Source organism: Phalacrocorax carbo, chromosome 11 (genome assembly GCF_963921805.1).
Source record: "Phalacrocorax carbo chromosome 11, bPhaCar2.1, whole genome shotgun sequence".
Lineage (NCBI taxonomy): Eukaryota > Metazoa > Chordata > Aves > Suliformes > Phalacrocoracidae > Phalacrocorax > Phalacrocorax carbo.
The window spans coordinates 22,590,638-22,609,511 of NC_087523.1; the positions used below are offsets into that span (position 1 = coordinate 22,590,638).

The 18,874-nt window shown below is 47.9% G+C and overlaps 1 protein-coding gene across 4 annotated transcripts in view; it reads right to left on the bottom strand.

Annotated features, from left to right (window-relative positions):
* Nucleotides 1-18,874, bottom strand: part of ARHGEF9 (Cdc42 guanine nucleotide exchange factor 9) — a 224,912-nt gene that overhangs the window by 29,913 nt on the left and 176,125 nt on the right. For all 4 annotated transcript variants that reach the window (XM_064463419.1, XM_064463420.1, XM_064463422.1 and 1 more), the window contains exons 7-10: nucleotides 18,494-18,673; nucleotides 15,809-16,041; nucleotides 11,191-11,320; nucleotides 2,490-2,621 (exon numbers count right to left, since the gene is read on the bottom strand). In XM_064463419.1, the coding sequence (XP_064319489.1) occupies nucleotides 2,490-2,621; nucleotides 11,191-11,320; nucleotides 15,809-16,041; nucleotides 18,494-18,673 (675 nt within the window). The remainder of the gene's footprint in view (nucleotides 1-2,489; nucleotides 2,622-11,190; nucleotides 11,321-15,808; nucleotides 16,042-18,493; nucleotides 18,674-18,874) is intronic.

An 18,874-nucleotide genomic window follows, 5' to 3' on the forward strand; every position in this document is an offset into this window, starting at 1 on the left:
GGGCGGTTCAATCTGCTGCTTTGGAAACCTCTAAAGGACTCAATTCTCCCTGTACACAAGGCAGAGGAGCTGCCAGCCCTGGACCAGACTGAACTGTAAGACCTTCTGGAAATCTCAAACGTTCCCTTCTAGACTCAGACAATTCCAGTCCCCTGAGGGTTTGTTCAAGTGGGACATGAAAGCATATTGCAAGCTCACGGCACTCTCAAGCACCTGAATTCCCACGAGTGGCACCAGGCTGTGCTGCAGGTGACCCCAGGACACGGTGCTGCGCCCGCTGCTGGCTGGGCGGAGCTGGAGCACCAGCACCCCCGCGGACCCGCCGTCCTCGCCCTGCTCTTGGGGACGTGTGGGTCACGTTTCATCTCCCTCAGAGAATAATTTTAAAGCATAGGGTAAAGAAGGCTGGCCCCAGCTTCCCACACCTTGATAAAAATGGTGCTTCACTAAGAAAGCCCCAGGATATAGCGTTCTGGCTCTAAAGCAGAGGTTATCCTGCTAGATGGCTGCCTGCTGGGATCCGTAACAGCAAAGCCTGACACAAGGGTCAACACAACACAGGCTATAAATCATTCAGATTTATTTTATACGGGGTGCGTGATCCCAGAATGTGAGCTAACACTCCTCTGAATTCCGTACTCAGCCAATCCTCCTAACAATGCTCAAGGAAAACATTATCAAGATGTGAGAGCCCAGCTGTAACCCCATCTCCCCTCCCACCCCAACACCGCGAAGAATAACAACTGCAGTATGATGCTGGAAAAAGAGATGTGGAAGGAGAACCTGCAACGAGGTATGAGCCTCACTGGATGAGTTACTGCCCTCTGCTCTGCCACCCTAAAGCTCAGCGGGCACACTGCCCCGCGGGGCCTCGGCGAGTGGCAGAAGAGCCTGCCGGATCCTGACATGGGGCCAATCTCTCTGCCAGGAAGACCCAGGCCACTGCACTGCCTCTGAGAGGGCTAGAATCTGCAGGGCCTTTGGAATAGATACGAGGCTGGAGTCACACTAACACTCTTTGCATGCCGATACCACCTCTGAGCCCCCAGCAGCCTGCTGTGAGCTGCTGAACGCTCTCCGCTCGTAGCGATGACCACGGAAATCCCAGCTCTGATTTCCCCGGGAGTTAAGGGAACGCTCGCTCGCTCTCTGGATCAGACCCAGTGCAAGCCAAACTGCGTGCTGCCTTATGAATCGGAAGCCCAGAGTCACAATCAAAGTGTAGGAAGTCAAGATCAAAAATTAAACGCAGCTGCCTACTTCTGACTTGGTTATTGTTGCTCTGTGGTTATCTTTGGTTTGTTGTTTCTTTTTTCTACAGAGCCGGGAAAGAAGTAAAAGGCACAGCAACGAGGAGGGGAAAAACAAGCACAAACATTCCAGAAGGCAAAATTTCAGTCAACCATGACTCAGGAGAAGAAAGTGCCACCCACTGAACTGCACAGGCCGCAGCTCCGCGTACCGTGGCAGCGGGCAGTGATGCTGCGGTGAGTCAGGAGCCGCCCCCGCCCCCGCCCCCGCCGCTTCCTGCGGCGGCAGGGCACTCCTCGGAGGGCTGCCATGCAGCGTGGGGCTCGCTCAACCTTTCCTTAGCATACGAGATGGGACAGGAGCACAGCCCTGGTGTGTTTGGCCAGAGACGCCTGCAGCTCGCCCTTGCTCCCGCCAGAAGCGGGTCCAGGGGACCCCCTCTGCAGAGTCATCTGTACAGCTGCAGTGAAGATGTCAATGGATCCCCCCGCCTGTCAGAAGACAGAGGCACCCAGGATTTACGAGCTCTGTCGCTTCACTTCGAACAGCTGTGATGGTAGTGAGCTGGGATCACCTTAGCGGGACTACAGCAACACAGCTATGATGCTGCTGCTTACCACAGTTACTCTGAAACATTTCACCTCCTCCTATTAATACTACAACACATTAGCATCACTATTCTCCACTACCGCCTTCTACCTTGGCGATGGGTTTTATGGCAGAGACATGCCTTATAAAAACCAGCACAGCAGCTACATGAGGATGAGGCTTGAACAGCGTTTCATCGAGTGACAGCATGTATACCCTGCTACAGACCGGGCTGCTGCCTGATATTTCTTCAAGAGGCAGCGAACATCATTTTAATGCAGTAATTGAGTTGTCAGGCTTCATAGTTCATATAGAAATTCTAGGGCTATCTAATCCCAGATCATATGCTGCAGCCAAAACCCGAAAGTAGAAGTGAGGCAAAGAGCCAAATGAGGAGCACATGAGAAAAAGGCATTAAATGAACAAACGGAGGCTGGATTTGCTACGAGCATAAAAATCTCTCTATGACAGTACACTCACCGTCCTGTAATTCAGCATTCCTAGCACGTGGATTGCCCTTCCTCGGTGCTATCCATGTCCTCTTCCGCATATGTAACAAACAGCCACCTTGCCCTAAAAACCACTTCGGACTGGAAAGCCTGTCCGCAGCATGTCCTTAGCCGTGCTGCTTTCTCCCTGGATGTCCTTACCTTCTTGCAGAGAACCATCTGGTGATCAAAGAGAAAGAAAACACGCTGCTGGTTCCGTCCATAAGGCTGGTAAATCCAGGACATCTCTCCCGTGTAGATCAACTCTGAGCTGCGGTCCAAGATATCGTCTCCCTAGAGGGCACAGAGAACGAGGCCGCGTGAACCGCCGCTCAAACCCAGGGCAGTGGGTATGTTTCTCTTTGCTGGATGGGGAGGAGCAATAATTAAATAAGATTTTGGCCCTTCTGCAGCTCTCAAAGCTGTCCCGGCTGACTTCAGACCAGAAACTGGAGATAGGGGGTAATTCTGAGGGAAGGGAAATAAACGACGTGAAAGTGTGGACACTGGAAGCATGGTCATGACGGCTCACGTTGCGATGATGAAGGAAACAGCAGAACTGCTGCTCCAGACACGGCCCCTCTTCCCCCCTCTCTGGGTACCACCGGACCCTGGATCTCACTGCAGGTACCAGTGGCACACTGAAAGCAAAGCCCCTTCCTCCTGCCCATGGCAGAGCCACTTTGTATTCAGGGTAGCAAATTCCCTGGCACCCCTTCCCTTTAAAATAGCATCCCAGCACACATCCCCTCCTGAGATTTCAGGCCAGCTACCAAAGTCATCTACACTGGGATATCAATTCCCCCACCCGTGAGGCTGCCAAAACTCACCCCTCCAGATTGTTGCCTCTCTTCCCACTCATTCAGGCAATTACAGTCCCTTCTCCCATAGCTCATTAGAGCTCTCCATCTCCAAAAAACTGTCAGGACCACCCCGGCTCCTCTGGCAGCCTCCAGCCCCCCAGCTGGCAAGGCCTTCCCAGCCGGCTGCCAGAATGCCCTCACCCTTTCTCTGCCTCCGGCTAACGCTTGTTTTCCTCTCCGATTTTTTTTAAGGATTCATGAGCAGATGGTCTTGAAAACACAGCACTCTCTCTCCCACTCTCCGAGAGAACAAATGCAGTCACCCTCCACTAATTGGGATGAGCTGGACTTTTTAAAAAGTTAATTAAAATCTATTTATTAAAAATGGGTGAATTCACCACCACGTGCCCTGTGGGCATCTCAGTGTCTCTCTCACTCTCAAACACCACAGAAGGAATCAGGATGACTTCAGCTAAAAGGTAAGAAACAGGATTCGGGAGCAAGTGAGAGAAAAGCTTTTTTTTCTCTTTTCTTTTCAGCTCTGAAACTAGTGCAGTTCTGGCTTCGATGCCAAACTAGAACCAATTTCTGGGACAAGACCGTCACAAAATCTCAGCAAACAGCTTGTAAAGGTTCAACCAGCTTTGGGGGGCACCAAGACAGACACGCTCTTCTGGTAGCACTTACACCTGTAGGTGCCAACGCAACCAGGAGTCATCCCCACTCCTAATTTCTCGGTGAGGATTTCAGACTGCTCTTCAGGTAGATGTGTAATTAACCTCTCAGCATTGATTGGAAGCGACTGCCTGAGTCCCTGGGCCCTGTGACAACAGCCACTTCATTAAGTCGCTGCATCATCACGCTGCAGCACAGACTTTCAAATCGCCTTAGCGAGGTATTTATCCACCTCTCTATCTCACTTCTGGGCTGTGATAGCTGAAGGCCTAATTAGGGGTAACTTCCCGGGAACGCAGAGGGTCGTTCCCAGAAGGGGTGGGCTGCGCACCTCGCGATGTCTCAAGAGTGCGGTGTCAGGGTCTGAATTCAGCCCTGGGACCTCCTGGCCAGAAACCAGGGACCACACGCTGCTGTGACAGCTTGGGCATACGCAAGCCCTTGAACAAGAAGCCTCTGAAGAAAACACACCAGCTCCAGAAATTGTGGGTTTCCCTGGCTAAACATGAGCTTATATGAAAAAGATTCATTGAAGCCCATGGACGGGAGCTTTTATGAGAGGGGGCGAGCCTAGAAGAGGCTGGCGGCTAAAAATAGAAAGCCAGTTTTGTCTTTTACTCCTGTGGTAGCATCTCAAGCCTGAGGACACACAGAGGACTCTGTAAACACTTCTACTTGATTAGCTGAATCCAAACTGCGTAGTCCCTACAAGCAATATAAACCAAAAAAAATTTAGATCTGAAATGACTGGATTTGTATTGCATTTTTTATTTTGGGAAAACAATTTATATATACAGTCTATAGGCTAGAACTAGATGATTTCCAGTGCTGGGTTAGCAAATTTGGAAATATACATTGCAAATGGTTTTGGACTAGCACCCGGCTGGCCAGCTTTCAGCAGCATCTCCATGGCCCTGCCTGTTTCTCAAGCCCTCGGCTGCTGGAACAATACAGCAGCGTGGCTGCGCTGCCGGACCTCCTAGAGCAGACGCAATGAATCTTGATAGGCAATCTTTTACTCCAACACAGTTTTACCACCTCTTTGAACAGCATGAACGGTCTTCTCCTGGTGGAGCATCCCTACTGGGGAGGCTGCTGGGGTCAGTTGCAGGGTGGCAGGCGAGAAGGGAAGCATTTGCTTTTCTGCTCTGCTGCTAACATGACTACCCTAGCACGCCTCGATATTTGGTCCTGACTTGAGGCAGGCTTTCTGCAATGCCACTCCCAGTCCTTCTCTAAAGCCAGCCCTAGGCCTGGATCCCTCCAGTCCTAGAGAAAACTAGGGAAAAAAATTCTTTTCCATTTCCTCCCCTAGCAACTCCTCGAGAGGCTGGATCACCTATAGCCTTCTGTAAGTTAGGAGAAATACTGCTAAAAAGGAAGAGGCTGAACTTTCAGTAATTCTGAGCTGACAGGTGTCCTACTGACTTCAGCAGAGTGCAGCAGCAAAATGGCCAAGAGAAGTCTCGATAACCTCCTGAGGTCTCTTCCAACCTGAGTTATCCTATGAGCCTATAATAAAAACAACTCATCCCTCCCCAGCCAGCATCAAGGGTTTGCACTGTGCATCCTGCTACATACAAAGGGCAGGAAGACGAGAGCCGACTCCTCTCTTCATGCCGTCACAGGCAGAGGCCAACTACTCAGTGTGCAGTAACGGGAGCAGAGGGTCACCCAGATCTGGGCTGGATGAGTGCTTCGTGTTTCCCTCAAGCTCGCCAGCACTGGAATGACATATCCAGTCCCGGGGCTAATCCCGACTGTTGCAGCAGAGGGTCAGCTCTGCTGCTGCTGCTACAGAAGGAGGTCGATCATCAGCTCCCCAGCTATGCTGTGTGTGGCCACCGCTTTCTATAAGGAGCAACTGGGAGGAACCAAAGGGTTTTTACTAGTGTCATGAAAGAAACGCTGTCGGGAGCACCATTACAAGGAAGGGCACGGCACTGCGAGCTGCAGCACGTTACACCTCCCAGTCTGCCCCGCTCCTTCTCCCCATGAGCAGCCCCTGAGCAGACGCTGTCCCAGGCTCAGAGATGCTCATCGCCCACTGGACCCGCGCCCCTGCGCCCGAGCCCACCTCCTGACATGGCTCCTCGCTGTTACTGCTGGGCACTAAATCCCCTTTACTACTTAACATTCAGAGAGCAGGGCTCTCTTCTGCCTGACACTGCTGTTCTCTAATTAGAGATTGACAGGCTGATTAGCACTCTGGGCTACAGAAAGATCAGAAAAAGGAAAGCGAGAGGAATGTTGTCCTTTTCATCAGGCTCATTTTTTGATACCTTCTGTTGCTGGGGAAAAAAAAAGAAGAAGGAGGAAAAAAAGAAGGATCTGTTTTAGTCCCTGATGCAATTTTTTTCCCAGGAGGATTTCTCATCAGGCTGTCCTCACTTTGAAAACAGTACGTTGGTTGAATGCATCTTTTTTTTTTCATGCCATTCTTGGATTCAATAACGTAATATTAGGCTGAAGCCAACTATTTTATATTACATAATTAAGGACACCAAGTCTTGATTTAAAGGACCTGTAAATAACAAGAATGGGAAGAAATTTAAAAGGACAGCGTTCATTATATTTCTCAATTACATGTATTTTTCCCTTATGTAAATTTAATACTCTTGAAACCTGCCAAAGTGGCAACCCATGGGAATCTTTGGTAGAAATAACTAGACATCTACATAAACCAAAGTAATCTGTTTAAATAGCAAGTTAAAACTAATCCAGGCTGAAGAGCAAGGCTCTCTCCTGTGCCATACATCCCGCCACTGGTTTCGGGACCTCCAGAGATCCCCTCCCAGGGCACGGGGGCCACATCGCCTCCCTCCTCGGAGAAAAACCTGGGCTGAACGGGAGGAAAGCGTTGCTGGCAGCTGCCACGAGGGCCAGAGAGGGAGCCTGAAATGCTGCAGGGATTCGTTGCTTCATTTTGTTTTGACGTGGTTCAAGAAAAGGCGTAACACAGAGCAACTCGGAGGTGTGCCAAAGCACGGATCTGTGTTCCATCTCCACATCGTCTGTAGCGGGCGCTGGGCAAGGGTGCAGCTGCGCTGGAGGCTGCGGTGGGCACCGCAGCATCACCCGAGCCCACGGCAAGCTCGCAAATCCTGCGCAGGAGCTGCGCCGCAGCGAGCTGGGCGCCGCAGCACGCTCACCCGCAGGCCTCCACGGCCTTGCAGGAGCCACAGGGAGGGCAGGAGAGCGGTGGACGTGCTCCGCCGATGGCTGTCCCGCAAAGACTGCACAGGAGCAGACATAGAGGGGAAGGCAGGGATGTACCGCTCCTGCGCTCCCGCCGTCTCCATTGTGTGCCTGTAAATACAGTGCTGCCCGAAGCCGGGCTCGCGAGGGCTGAGCGATGACGGGCTTTGTGGGAACGATCTCTTCATAGTACCGTTGTGTGTGTATACATATCTAGCTATTACCTGCTAACCTTTGAGAGCGAACTTTCTCTCGGAGGGAAAGAGGACGAGAAGGGACCAAGCGTGTAAAGGCTGCCCAGGACGGCCTCTGTCTGGCCTGTTTGAAGTCTGATCCAGAGGAGACTTCGCAGGCTGTTCTGAACCCGCTCCAGCTAACTTTGTGTGCCGGTTTTGCCTGCCTTCCTTTAAATGTCACTGTTTTGATCTGAGGCTATTTAACTACAAGCAAGGGGATGACGCTGAGCGAAGGGAAATAGAGGTTGAACATCAGGAAACACTTCATAACAACGAGAGCTCTCAGACATTGAAAGGTCTCGGCAGGAGGTGGTGGAAGCCCTACATTCTGCGCCATTAACAACTGAAAGGACAAAAGGCACTAGAGAATTTGGTGTAGGCAGGGGCAGCACCTCTCCAGGCTTGTTTATATATTGGAAATTCAGGTTACAAAATAAAGAAGTGAGTCATACATGGCAAGAGTCCGATCCAGGCGTTTTTGGTCAAGACCACGTTCCTACAAATTATATAGGAACACATTTCAAAGTGATTGGGATTATTTCTAATTTACAGCAGTCAGTGAGATCAAAATCTTCCCTTAAGATTATGCTCAGTCATTACTCGTATAAAGCTGCCAATAATTCCTTAAGACTTCACGCCCCGGCTGCCACAGCGCGGTTATCAGCTGCCACTAGACTCAGGCCACCCTTTCTTGGTCCCATTCGCAATTTAAACCATCAGACCCGGCTTACGTGATTTCTTGGGAACAAAAAAAAAAATAATCCAGCCTTGGTTAACTCAAGGACGTTCGCATTTTTCAAACGCTGACCCTGAAATTCACCTTCACAGGGCCACGGAGGAAATCTGGAGGGATAAAAACGATTCCTGAAACACGCAGGCAAAACTCCATGGGATCCAGTAAAATCCCTTCTGTTTAAATTAGCTAGGACGTGCCCCCTGCTTTTTCTATTTGTTTTAGGATCAGCAATATGTGTACATTCCCAGTAACACCCTCTCCCTGCAAGAAAATGTGTACATACGCTTTGTATCCAAGGACACTTCAAATATTCACTCGCTAAATATTTTTTGTTTGGTTTGGATTTTTTCTTCTTCTTTAAAAATCTTTTTCCAACAGCTCATTGCAAAACACGGGTAAATTTAGAAATGAAAATGCAGTTTCAAATCAGAGGCTCAACATCGTTAGTCTAGAGATGTTGGGGGAAAACAGACATTTCTCCAAATGAAAGATTTCAGTGTGCTTAAACATTTAGCCTTGGATGCTGCTGCGATAATTCAGCAAGTGCACCATGGAGTGGGAATTAGGGATTATCTCTACCTTGTGCCCGGGCTGGATTTCTGGTGAAAAAAAAAAAAAAGCCTGAACTGACATTTTTTTCTTCTAGTTCCTGCTTTCTTGTACTTAGTGGTTTTTTCAGATCGTCTCAAGAAGACGGCGCTGCGCGCCCCGGGTGCTGCCATGGCTCCTTTGCAGAGCCGTGCTGGCTGCCGAGATCCAGAAGCCACCGTGACACTCAGAGGGACAGAAAGGGAGCGCTTTTGGGTACAGACTCTAATGAGAGTAGGAACAGGGCCACTGAAAGATGGGAAGGTAATGCTGTGGGTTCCTGTCTCCGTTTCAGCGAGCGCTGAACGTAAACCGGGCAAGCATTTGCAGAGGCACAAAGCTGACAGCAGGTCACTCTCGCAGCTCAGCGTCCCCCACCGTAGACAAGCTGGGAGTCGTGGTCTTTTACTCTCTGACCCAGATAATAAATGCGTGTTCTCCACAGCCTGGAGGAGGCTCAGGAGATGTACCAGGAAATCCCTCCTCTACTCCATAGCTGCCTACGTGTGGGAGACGAGAGCCTGAACCCCTGCGGGCTGGGTGAGAACCAACCCCTAAGGGCCCGTGTCCTGGGAGACCTGTCCTAGAGACAGAGATCAGCTGCGCGGGGTTCTGGAGGTTAGCAGCTTGGCTTTGCAACGCCTACAGAGAGCATCTTCACCGATCTAGGACAGGTCTAAGCATCTGCCGCTGCTTTTGATTTCTCCCGCTCTCTTCCTGCATTATAGCCGATTTCAGAGTATTTTGGGGTTTTGTGCATCCTTCTGGCCATTACATGGACATCTGTGAAGTGGGGGCTGGATCTGATGATTCAGAAGTTTCTTTAGAGGAAAGGGTCAAGCAGTGAAGTCCTCTGCTGGATCTAGCTCTCACCCTCTAGTGTTCTCATCACAGCTCTGTGACTCTTCTTGATCCAAAACACAGAATAAAAATGGCAAGAAGGGTGTTTTCCTTTGAACGGGGGCAGTAGCTGTATTCCCATCGGATCTCTGAGCGGTAGCAACAGCCGGTTTTGCCATATTATGAGAAGCCGAAGGGTGTTGCTGCAATGTTGTCCTTAAAATTTGGAATAGCTGAAACAAGCCTGGAAGAATGATTTGGTGAGTTCCTGAGGATAGGATGGACATAAAGAATGGGTAGTGCTAAGCAGGAATGACTTATCAAGGATATAGGTAAATAAAAATGAATTATCAACTGAGAAAATAAACTGCTGTTCCATAGATCCTATGTGGAGGCCACCTTGGCTTTCCACTCACACGTGAATATTCCCTGACTTCTAATTGATCCATCCTTAATCTAGATTTATTTACAATGAGGGTCTCGGCATTTCTTACAAATGACACACAATATTAGCTCATCACATGGAATAAACCAAAGGCTGAAGATATATCTGATGGTCCCGTGCCTCCTTGAGAGCAGTTTTCTGATTCTGAATACGAGTCTGTGCGTCAGTGAGAGAGAGGTTTCTTCACAGTAAACAACAATAAAACAATCAAGCAAATCATCTGCATTCTCTGCTCTCACAGCCAGTGATAATTTCAGAACCAGTTATGGTTGCTGCATTTATGTGTTTTATCAAGAGCTCCAGGGTTGAATCCAACCTTCATTACGGCAATGAAACTAATTCAGTCAAGGAGGATACACGATCAGAAGGCAATGCACCTGTATTTCTCCTCCCAGCCTTCCTAGATCTTTTCCAGAAAAAAAATAATTTAAGGATTAATGCATCTTTCCCATATACTAATTTACGTAATACGATCCCATTGCCTTGGATGTGGAGTTATTCCAGATCCTCTTGACTCTGAGGAAGAAGAAAGGCTGTTCCGTCACCCTAAGTATCTGCTTGCTAAACACATGGATCGATGACAACATAGAGAGGGATTTACAAAACCATTTGTCCTCAGTCTGCTTCAAAAACCCTATTTACCGATTACATTCATACAATGATTTTAAAAAAATCAGGGACGAAAAGGAAAGGAGAACATCATTTTAGTATGGCTTTTTTTTAAACACGTGGCAAAAATGTAGGAGACTGGGGGCCTGCTAGTGAGGAATCCCTCTGCTGACTTCGCCTTGCCTGTGTTTCTCAGCTCCTTAATTATACGATCGCTACACATAGGGTTGGTTCAGAAATATCTTTAAGTGGGTACTCGTTCTAAATGTGCAAATAGCATCTCTGACTTCAGCTTAATGTTTTGGCTTCTAAGCATAAAGCAACCACCAGAAGACTTTTCTCCATTTTCTTAACCTGCCACAATTTCTAGGGCTTTTTGCTACCTCTTTCCCTACTTCTTCCCCAATGACAGCGCACAGAGCCAGAATGCAGGCAGAGTTTGATCCAAATCTCACTTACTCCCAGGACAACAGCATTGCAATCGCAAAAGTTACTCCAGATTTCTATTGATGAAATTGGAACCGGACCCTCCCTTTTCTTCAGAGTACCATTAACGTTTTACAGCTTAAGTACCACCTCTGAAGTCTGTAAATAAGTCGTCTCTCTCCCAACCTTCATCCCAAGACTAGGTTATGTGAAATGAACTATGAGGTCTTGGATAATTCAGCTACTACATGGAATTTACTTTTCCCAGGTTTATAGCACCTAAATGGGGGCTGAGCGTTTACTGTACCTCCCAGTCCAGAACGGAGGCCTGCCACTGAGCTATCTTGTCAATGTTCTCCAACCTCCGCTTCCGCTCGTTGATCTGTAGAGTCACGTTCCTCATGACGGCGAGAGCAGCAGCCACATACCTGTAGTCACTGTCGAACACAAAAGCAAAGTCCATGAAACGGAGCCTGATGTGCAGTGGAAATGCACACGAGTCCGGCGTTAGCAGCGGCACGATCTCAGCGGCCTTTTAGAAAGAAGGTAGGATTTGCTACTCGTTTCTACAATACTTTTTTCCATCAGTATTGTCTTTCTGTTTCGTCACAAAAGAGCAGCTTGCTTGAAACTGAAATCGCACATGTATGAGACAGCGAAGCCAGCCAGCTCCTCAGCCTGTTTGCACCAGGGTAGCCCCAGTGAGTAAAGTCTAGCCTATACCAACCCAGCATACAACAGCTGTGAATATTGCTGTTTAAAACCTTAAGGTGCTCAGCTAAAGAGCATCCTAAAAGAAAGGCTGAATATCTATATAGCCTGCATCTTCGGGCTTGGATTTTTCCATTTTTAAAATGAGCAATAGAAAATATTTTGCGATTAGACGGAAGGCCAGAGCGCCTTCCAAGCCATAGGGTGACTCCAGGAGCACCACAGAGCATTTATCTCATGGCATTCACTCCTACTGCAGACTTCAGGTGAGCAAATCAAAGCAGTTCTTCCCCACCCCCCAACGGATGGGCCTGTGAGTGTGATAACAAAGAGTGAAAATAGCCTCCCACCAGGGCCAGCAAAGATGATGATCAGTCTTTTCAAAAAGTGATGCTGAAATCAATGCTATTGATTTCCGCCCTGTGCCTTCTTTTCCATTCCAAGGAACCTTAACGTTCAGTTCAATCGGAAAGACAGACAAGGCCAGCTGCCATAATGCCACCGTAATATATTATTAACTTAAGGGTTGATATTGATTGCTGACTAATGAGAAAAACTGTGATCTCAGGCAGCTGCAGGGGGAATGGCTTTATTGATTATTGCTAAGAATTGCACTGGTGACAGCTAAAATAGGGGCGAATGCTGTGAATTAAATCCATTTCCTCATGTGATCCAAACAGGATAAATATTGAGAAACAATCACAATATGATATACAACAGAAAATTATTTGCTCTTTTGCCATCCTTTCTTGGATGAAATCTCGAGATGCATTTTCGATTTTTATTCAATTCTTACGTCAAAATTCTAGCTGAGGTTAAAAATAACATCCTACAAATTCCAGAACATCAGGACCGGTCCTTCAACAAAGTAAAGGAGAATAGAGGATGCTCTGCCTTATCCGTCATGATACACAATGAGGAATTTCTTGTGCCTTCCTTTGCGGGGCCGTCTGTATGATGTGAGCGCCTGGTCGTGTAAGGGAGAAACAGAGCTCTGCCAGAGGGACATTAGTCTGGTCTCCACAATGTCCAGGAGTTCTTGTAGGGAAACAGGTAAGTCACTATGGCCAGAAAGGATCTGTAGGGGTAGGGAGAGGTGTAGGGTTTTGAGACAGTCACTAATAATCTCCCAGCTATTACGCTCAGGCAAAGAAAGGAGGCTAATGCCAGTCCACACGTCCCTCCTCTTCCTCACATAATGTGCTCATACACTTCTAACTCCAGCTCAGTTTTGCAACACGAACGCTCAGGACATCAGCAAGCTACACTTACGACCTTCATATATTTAATTCATATTAAGCTGGAGTAAATCTTTAAGAGGTGAACAGATGTGGCTTTGTGAAAAATTCAAATGAACCAGTCTCAAAGCAATAAGCAATTGAAGGGAGCCGGGCTCCAAAAACACCCCCGTGCCTGCCTCCACGCGGAGTGGGCCGGTGCCAATCAAGCTGGGTTTTATCTTGGTAATGCTAATTCACTAATTCTAATGTTCCGTTTGAAGAGAAAACCCCATGCACATTTTTCTTTCACGCAGTAATGAAGAAAGAGTCATGCCTGAACTTTTTGGGCTCCTTGCCCATGTCTGTGGCAGAGCTGGCAAAAACTTAGAAGAAAAAAATAAGAGAAGCAAAGCATTTGGCCGGTGAAGTAATGATAGGACAGCATTAACTATGAAATTAATTGTTTGTCAATTACATTGGAGCTGGAATGACCCCCTTCCAGTGCTCAATCAGAATGCAAGTCCAGACTCCTGCCAAAGATCACACGCTAACTTGGGCAACAGTGGTCAGGCTTCTGGTTTCAGCTCTCTCGCCCTGACCTGGTACAGGAAGATCCACAGCTCTACAAGTACGATATCAGCGAAGAGGAAGAAAAAGGACAAAAAAAGACTATGATGTCCCCCTGTGAGATGAAGCTAACGTATTTGCTTTCACTGGGACTCCTGGTCCTTTCCGAGTTTTGCCTTACCCTGTAAATGGTTCAATTGATTTAAATGGTATTTTCTACATATTAAATTCTAATCAGAGTGCCTAAGGGACTCCTAATCCAGCCAATGATGAGCCTGATTTCATTGTATTAGTCCACTCTATCATTTCCTAGCTTCTGTTTCAGGCTGGCAATCTAATAGCGAGCACTGTCAAACTGCAAGCGCATGAGGACAAGTCGCCACCGGATTAATGGGCCCAGCTGAAGCTCCACACTTGGCTTCTCGCTTTCTCTCAGTCAGAGCCGATGCTGACGGTATCCCAACCTGCAGTATCTGGCTTCTCCCTGTGTCTGATATTGTCTCAACATGACATTCCCCAAAGATTATTCACTTTTCCGATCTCAGGCTTTGCTCATCTCAGCCCTGATCCCAAAGCCAGAATTACAGCGGCAGCAAATAGTTGTATTTCAAGCCTCTGCAGCCGGGGTCTTCTGCACAGCCCCAGCGCAGAATCATCTGGTAGTGAGTAAGACACACTCTCTGTGCCTCACTTTCCCTACTCGTGGCTTGTCTGCGATGTGAGCTGGGTTGCCTGGAGGATCGGTCCCCCCCAGGCTCCTTGAATGCTTGAATCAGAGGAGCTGGACCCCAGGGAAGGGTGGTATAACCCAGCCCATTTCTGCGTTACACAACCATTCCTCCATGAGTCAATAAACTCCCCAGGGCATGCCCACACTAACAGAAGGACGCCACGCTGCAGGGCTGAGCTGAGGCACAGGCCTTCGTCCGGCTCTCTGTGCAGGCGTGGGTTTCATATATGCACGGTGTTAGAGCTTCAGGGGGCTCACTCCTTACTAATGCAAGGCAAGCAAATAGAATCCTGCTTTTCCGTTTCAGAAAATGAAGAAACAAGAGAAATGAAGTGTCTGTGGCTGCGTCCTATCGCTGGCACAATCCAGTAAGTAAGAGCTCTCAGTCTGAATCAACTAATTGCTGCTGAACCACAGGAAAGGACCGAGTCTCCTCAGAATATGACTGTATCTGATTGCTTAACAACATGTTGATTTTAGAACATCCCAAAGGAAAAAGGAATGTACTCCCAAAATAATTCAACCCTCATGTAATCACGCTGTCCACATCCCTTTTGGTACGGCTACCAAGTAACTCAGAGAGGTCACTTTAAACACAGACCTCTTCTCTCCAAGGCAAAGCCGCATCCGAATTCACGCTCGAAGTACTGTGGGGACATCACATGGCTGGTAAGGAAGAAAAGCCACAACATTTGGGATCCTAGAGCTGCTTTCTGATACCGTAATGTTCCCATGAGTCCCCTCCAAGTCTGATTTGGTCTCATTATGAAGGGAAAACCAGAAATTGGATCTGGAGCCAAACGCATGTCCAAATTGGTGATTTTGAACGGGGCATTCAGCTCGTATGAATCAGTCAAACTCGTGAATCAGGTCAAAGCAAATCAATGCATCTCTTTGCTCCTATCATGTCTCTCTGCACTTCTAGAGCTGGGTTTGGGGAAAAAAACCAGAAAAAATCAAACACTTGCAGAAGTTGCTGAAGCATCTGTGGTCTTTTTTGTTCTGTGAAGCACTTCCTTTTAAATGGGTTTTAGAAAAAGAGAGAAAATCAGCAAGGCAGGAAAAAATCTACTCCTAAGGGGCCCAATTCTTCATTCACCTTATTTTTATAGCAGAATATCGGAAGTGGTATCACAGGTACTGTTCTGGATCTACTCTAAGCCAGGGAGTCAGGTTATAGCCTTCAGCAGCAGCAAGAGAGAGCCTGGAAATTTTAGGAAGAAAACAAACTGCTGGGTGCTCCTCTGAACCAAAACCCAATGGCAAAATCGGAGCTGGAATAAGGCTGAAAAGCAGAGCAGGTTCTGAATTCTCCCCTGATCTGAGCACGTTTAGGTTTGAGCTGCAGATCCTGGCCATCTACTTGCTATGTGCCGAGGTCCTTTTCAGGATAAAGAAGCGAGATTTTCTGACTACTGAACGCTAATTAGGTAATTTTTCTAGTGTAACTGGTAGCATCAGAAAGTACATCCAAGGGTAATTAGTTCCCATGTCCGATTATAACAGAGACGAGTTTGGCTCCATTGAGAATCAGTGCTTTGAGAAGCTTTCTAACCGTCTGCTGAACCTCTGCCCTGCTTCACTTTATACAAAACGTCATGAAGAGAAGAGCCATACAGAAAAAAACCCAACTCCTGTGTGTGTGCAGAGGCCATGTAAAGAGCAAAACCTTTCCAGGTAACAAGAGATCGGCATACCTGTGATCCTGCGCGGTGTACTTCAGTAGCTCTGCCAGCTGCAGGGGGTATTTGCAGATCTTCTGCACTGGTGTCAGAAGGAAACCATCTATGGCAATATCAATCATCTGCTGCAATAGACGACAGGCTTCGAAGAAATGCTGGTACCTGCTATCTTTCATCAGCTTGGAAAGCTCCATGCATGCGTCCAAATGGTTGTTACAGTACTCCGAATAGATCCAGAAGCCATCTTGCTGTGAGACGCGGGAGAGAAGGGATGCACACAGAGGGGAGCGCACGTCAGACAAGCGCTGCGAGCACTCAGCCGCCCGACTTGCCAACAAGAACACGTTGCAACTAAAGAAGCAAGAACACCCCAAGCAGGGAGGACCGACCCCAGAGTACTCTTCCTGCTTGGGGGAGGTGCTGCATGGTCGCTCTGGGAGAAAAGGGAGGCAGAGAGGGACCTGCGTACCGACACATCGCTGAGGTCTCTGTAGGTACAGGGTGCATTAGAGCGAACCCCTGCGCAGCGTTGTGGGTGTTCTCAGTTTCAAATTGTGCAGCAGGGTTTTCTTTATAAAAGGTAAAGGTAGAACCAAGCAGAGCTCTGGCCTTTGCTAATACAAGACGACAACCTTATTATTTCTAGAGCGCTCTCCCTGAAAGATCATGAAGCACCTGGCAAGTGTTTAGGAGCTGGGTATATCTGAAATTCCCTTTACCAACAGGGAACCCAAGGCCCCAACTCTGTGTGGATCTCCCCAGAAGCAGAGAGCCAGAAAACACCAAAGACTGGAAAACCAAGCAAAGGGAAAAACCCCACTCACACGTGTGCCCACCCACCCTTTGCACTGGTCCGACAGGTCTTTTTGCGCTCATTTTGTTGGAATTTGCTTTTTCTGCCATCAGTGACCACAGATGGGGCCACGGCAGTTCGTCACCCTTAACTCAGGCTTGACTCATCTGGGCCACGTGGACAAGGCAGACAAAAGGTCAAAGAAAGATTACACTGGAAGGGAGAGACAGACACAAACTGCCTGCCCAGTATCACATATTAAGACTGTAGTTGGGACAGCCCAGATATAAGCCCAGGTGTTGTAGGTCAACAGCCTGAGGTGCTACGTCAGGTTGTGGCCAATGCCTTCTGAACTATAGAAAGGACAGATTGCTTTTTTAAAAAATACACTTGACCAGCAATTCTTGTTTCTCATTTCAGTCCCATAAGGGCCCAAATAACCTGCCTGGTTTCCTTCCCATCCCCACAGCTGACCAAGAGCCAAGCGCTGGCACCTCCCTCTTCCTGAAGCAGACGAGGAACAAGACGCTTTGCAGATCCGTATAACAGGATCTTAATGTCCTCATCCCTCAGTTTTCCCAAATGGCTAAACAGGGATAATTTATCGGGACTTTATTAGCCAGCTTTCAGCCCCTCTCTGATGACAGATAAGTGTCAGATATTCTTCCGAATAACGGTAGTAATTCTTACTACTGTCACTATAAATGAATTGACAGCACAGCCTCAAGACATGAAATTTTAGCTACTGATTCTCACCAAGATTTCTTACATCATTTTAGCACAGAGGCAGAATACGATGCTGTCTAGAAGCAAGCAGCGGAGATTGCAGGCGCTGATAAAAATGAGCAACGTTAGCGCCAGCATGCAACTTCTCAAAGAGAAACCTGCTTTTCAGTCAGAAGACCAGTGATGCTTAAGAGATGCTGTGATCCTTTTTAGGGATGCCCCACTGAAGTTTCATGAACGTCTATCAGAAATGTCTCTAATAAGAAGCCAACTGTAGCCAGCTCAGCCCTGACTGTAAGTAACAAGGTAACGCAATACGGGGTCCGCATCCCGGGTCGGAGCACCTCGTACGTTAGCTCCGATACAGCACTTCATTCTCCCTAAAGGAAAGCCTAGAACGGCAGGACTATAATTTTCTTGACATTCTCTGACGTGTTTACAACACTGGCCAATTTATCAGCTCCTGTAGGACGTGGCTATGTAACAGTAGGATGGGCTGGGCAAAAGCCTCCAGGAGCGTATCATCAGGTGAAATGTCCTGCTCAGTGCGTGCTTAGCGTGAGCGAGTATCTGCTGCCCTGCTGCCGCCCGGGCAGCAAGAGGCACGAGCGGGCGCCTGGCCCAACAGCTTGGCAGGGGAAGGCGACTGAAGCTGTGCGGGCGTTTCATCCCCTGCGAGTGCATCTCAGCGCCACAGCGAGCAGCCAGGCATCTGCTCTCCTCTACTTTTTTTGTGTAATGTACAACTAAGGCCTCTTTTTACTTCTCTGGACAATCTTACCTCTTCCAACCTTCTGGTCATCGTGACCTTATTGGGATGGCCTGTGAATGGGTTTAAGTCATGTTCTGAAGAGCAAAAGAAGGTGGGGAGTAGGTGAGGGACATCGCACCTACATAACGTGACTAAGGGTGGATGTGAAAAGGTGCTGGGATTCAAATACACCGGGGGCTTTTCCAACTATAAGCTTCACTTCAAATTCTCCGTTCTGTATATCTCACAAAGTAAATGGAGGGCCATGGAGCAGTCCCTGATATGTAACTAGAACAGTGTCGATGCACAAAAGCTATTCTGAGTGGTTCCTGCCTCCTGACTTTTTCTGCTACTCATCCCCCGCCCCCCACCCCCCTGTCCTCCAAAACCAACCCAAAAACTCCCAAACAAAAATGCCCAAATAACTTACGTGTTCAAGGAAACATGGTCCAATTTCACTGAGATGGGGGTCCTCGTTGTTGTACTGTTTCTCCAAGTCCCGGACAAAACCCATCTGAAATCTGTAGATATCTTCGATGTTACCAAAGATGATTTTTAGCTGTTCATCACTGAACATATCCCTCCTTTTCCGGCACTGCTTTAAGTAACCCTGTAAGGAATAAGAAAGAACAAACCATAAAATAACCACAACACACACTGAGGCTGCTCCCAGATTATTCTTGAGGGAGGAGCAAGTAAAAACAAAATCAGAAAATGGCTCTGAAAACAAAATCCACTTGTTATGACATGACAGTCTCCATCAACTTCTGTCTACAAGCAAGCATTCAATAGGCAAAACATGCCTTGAAAC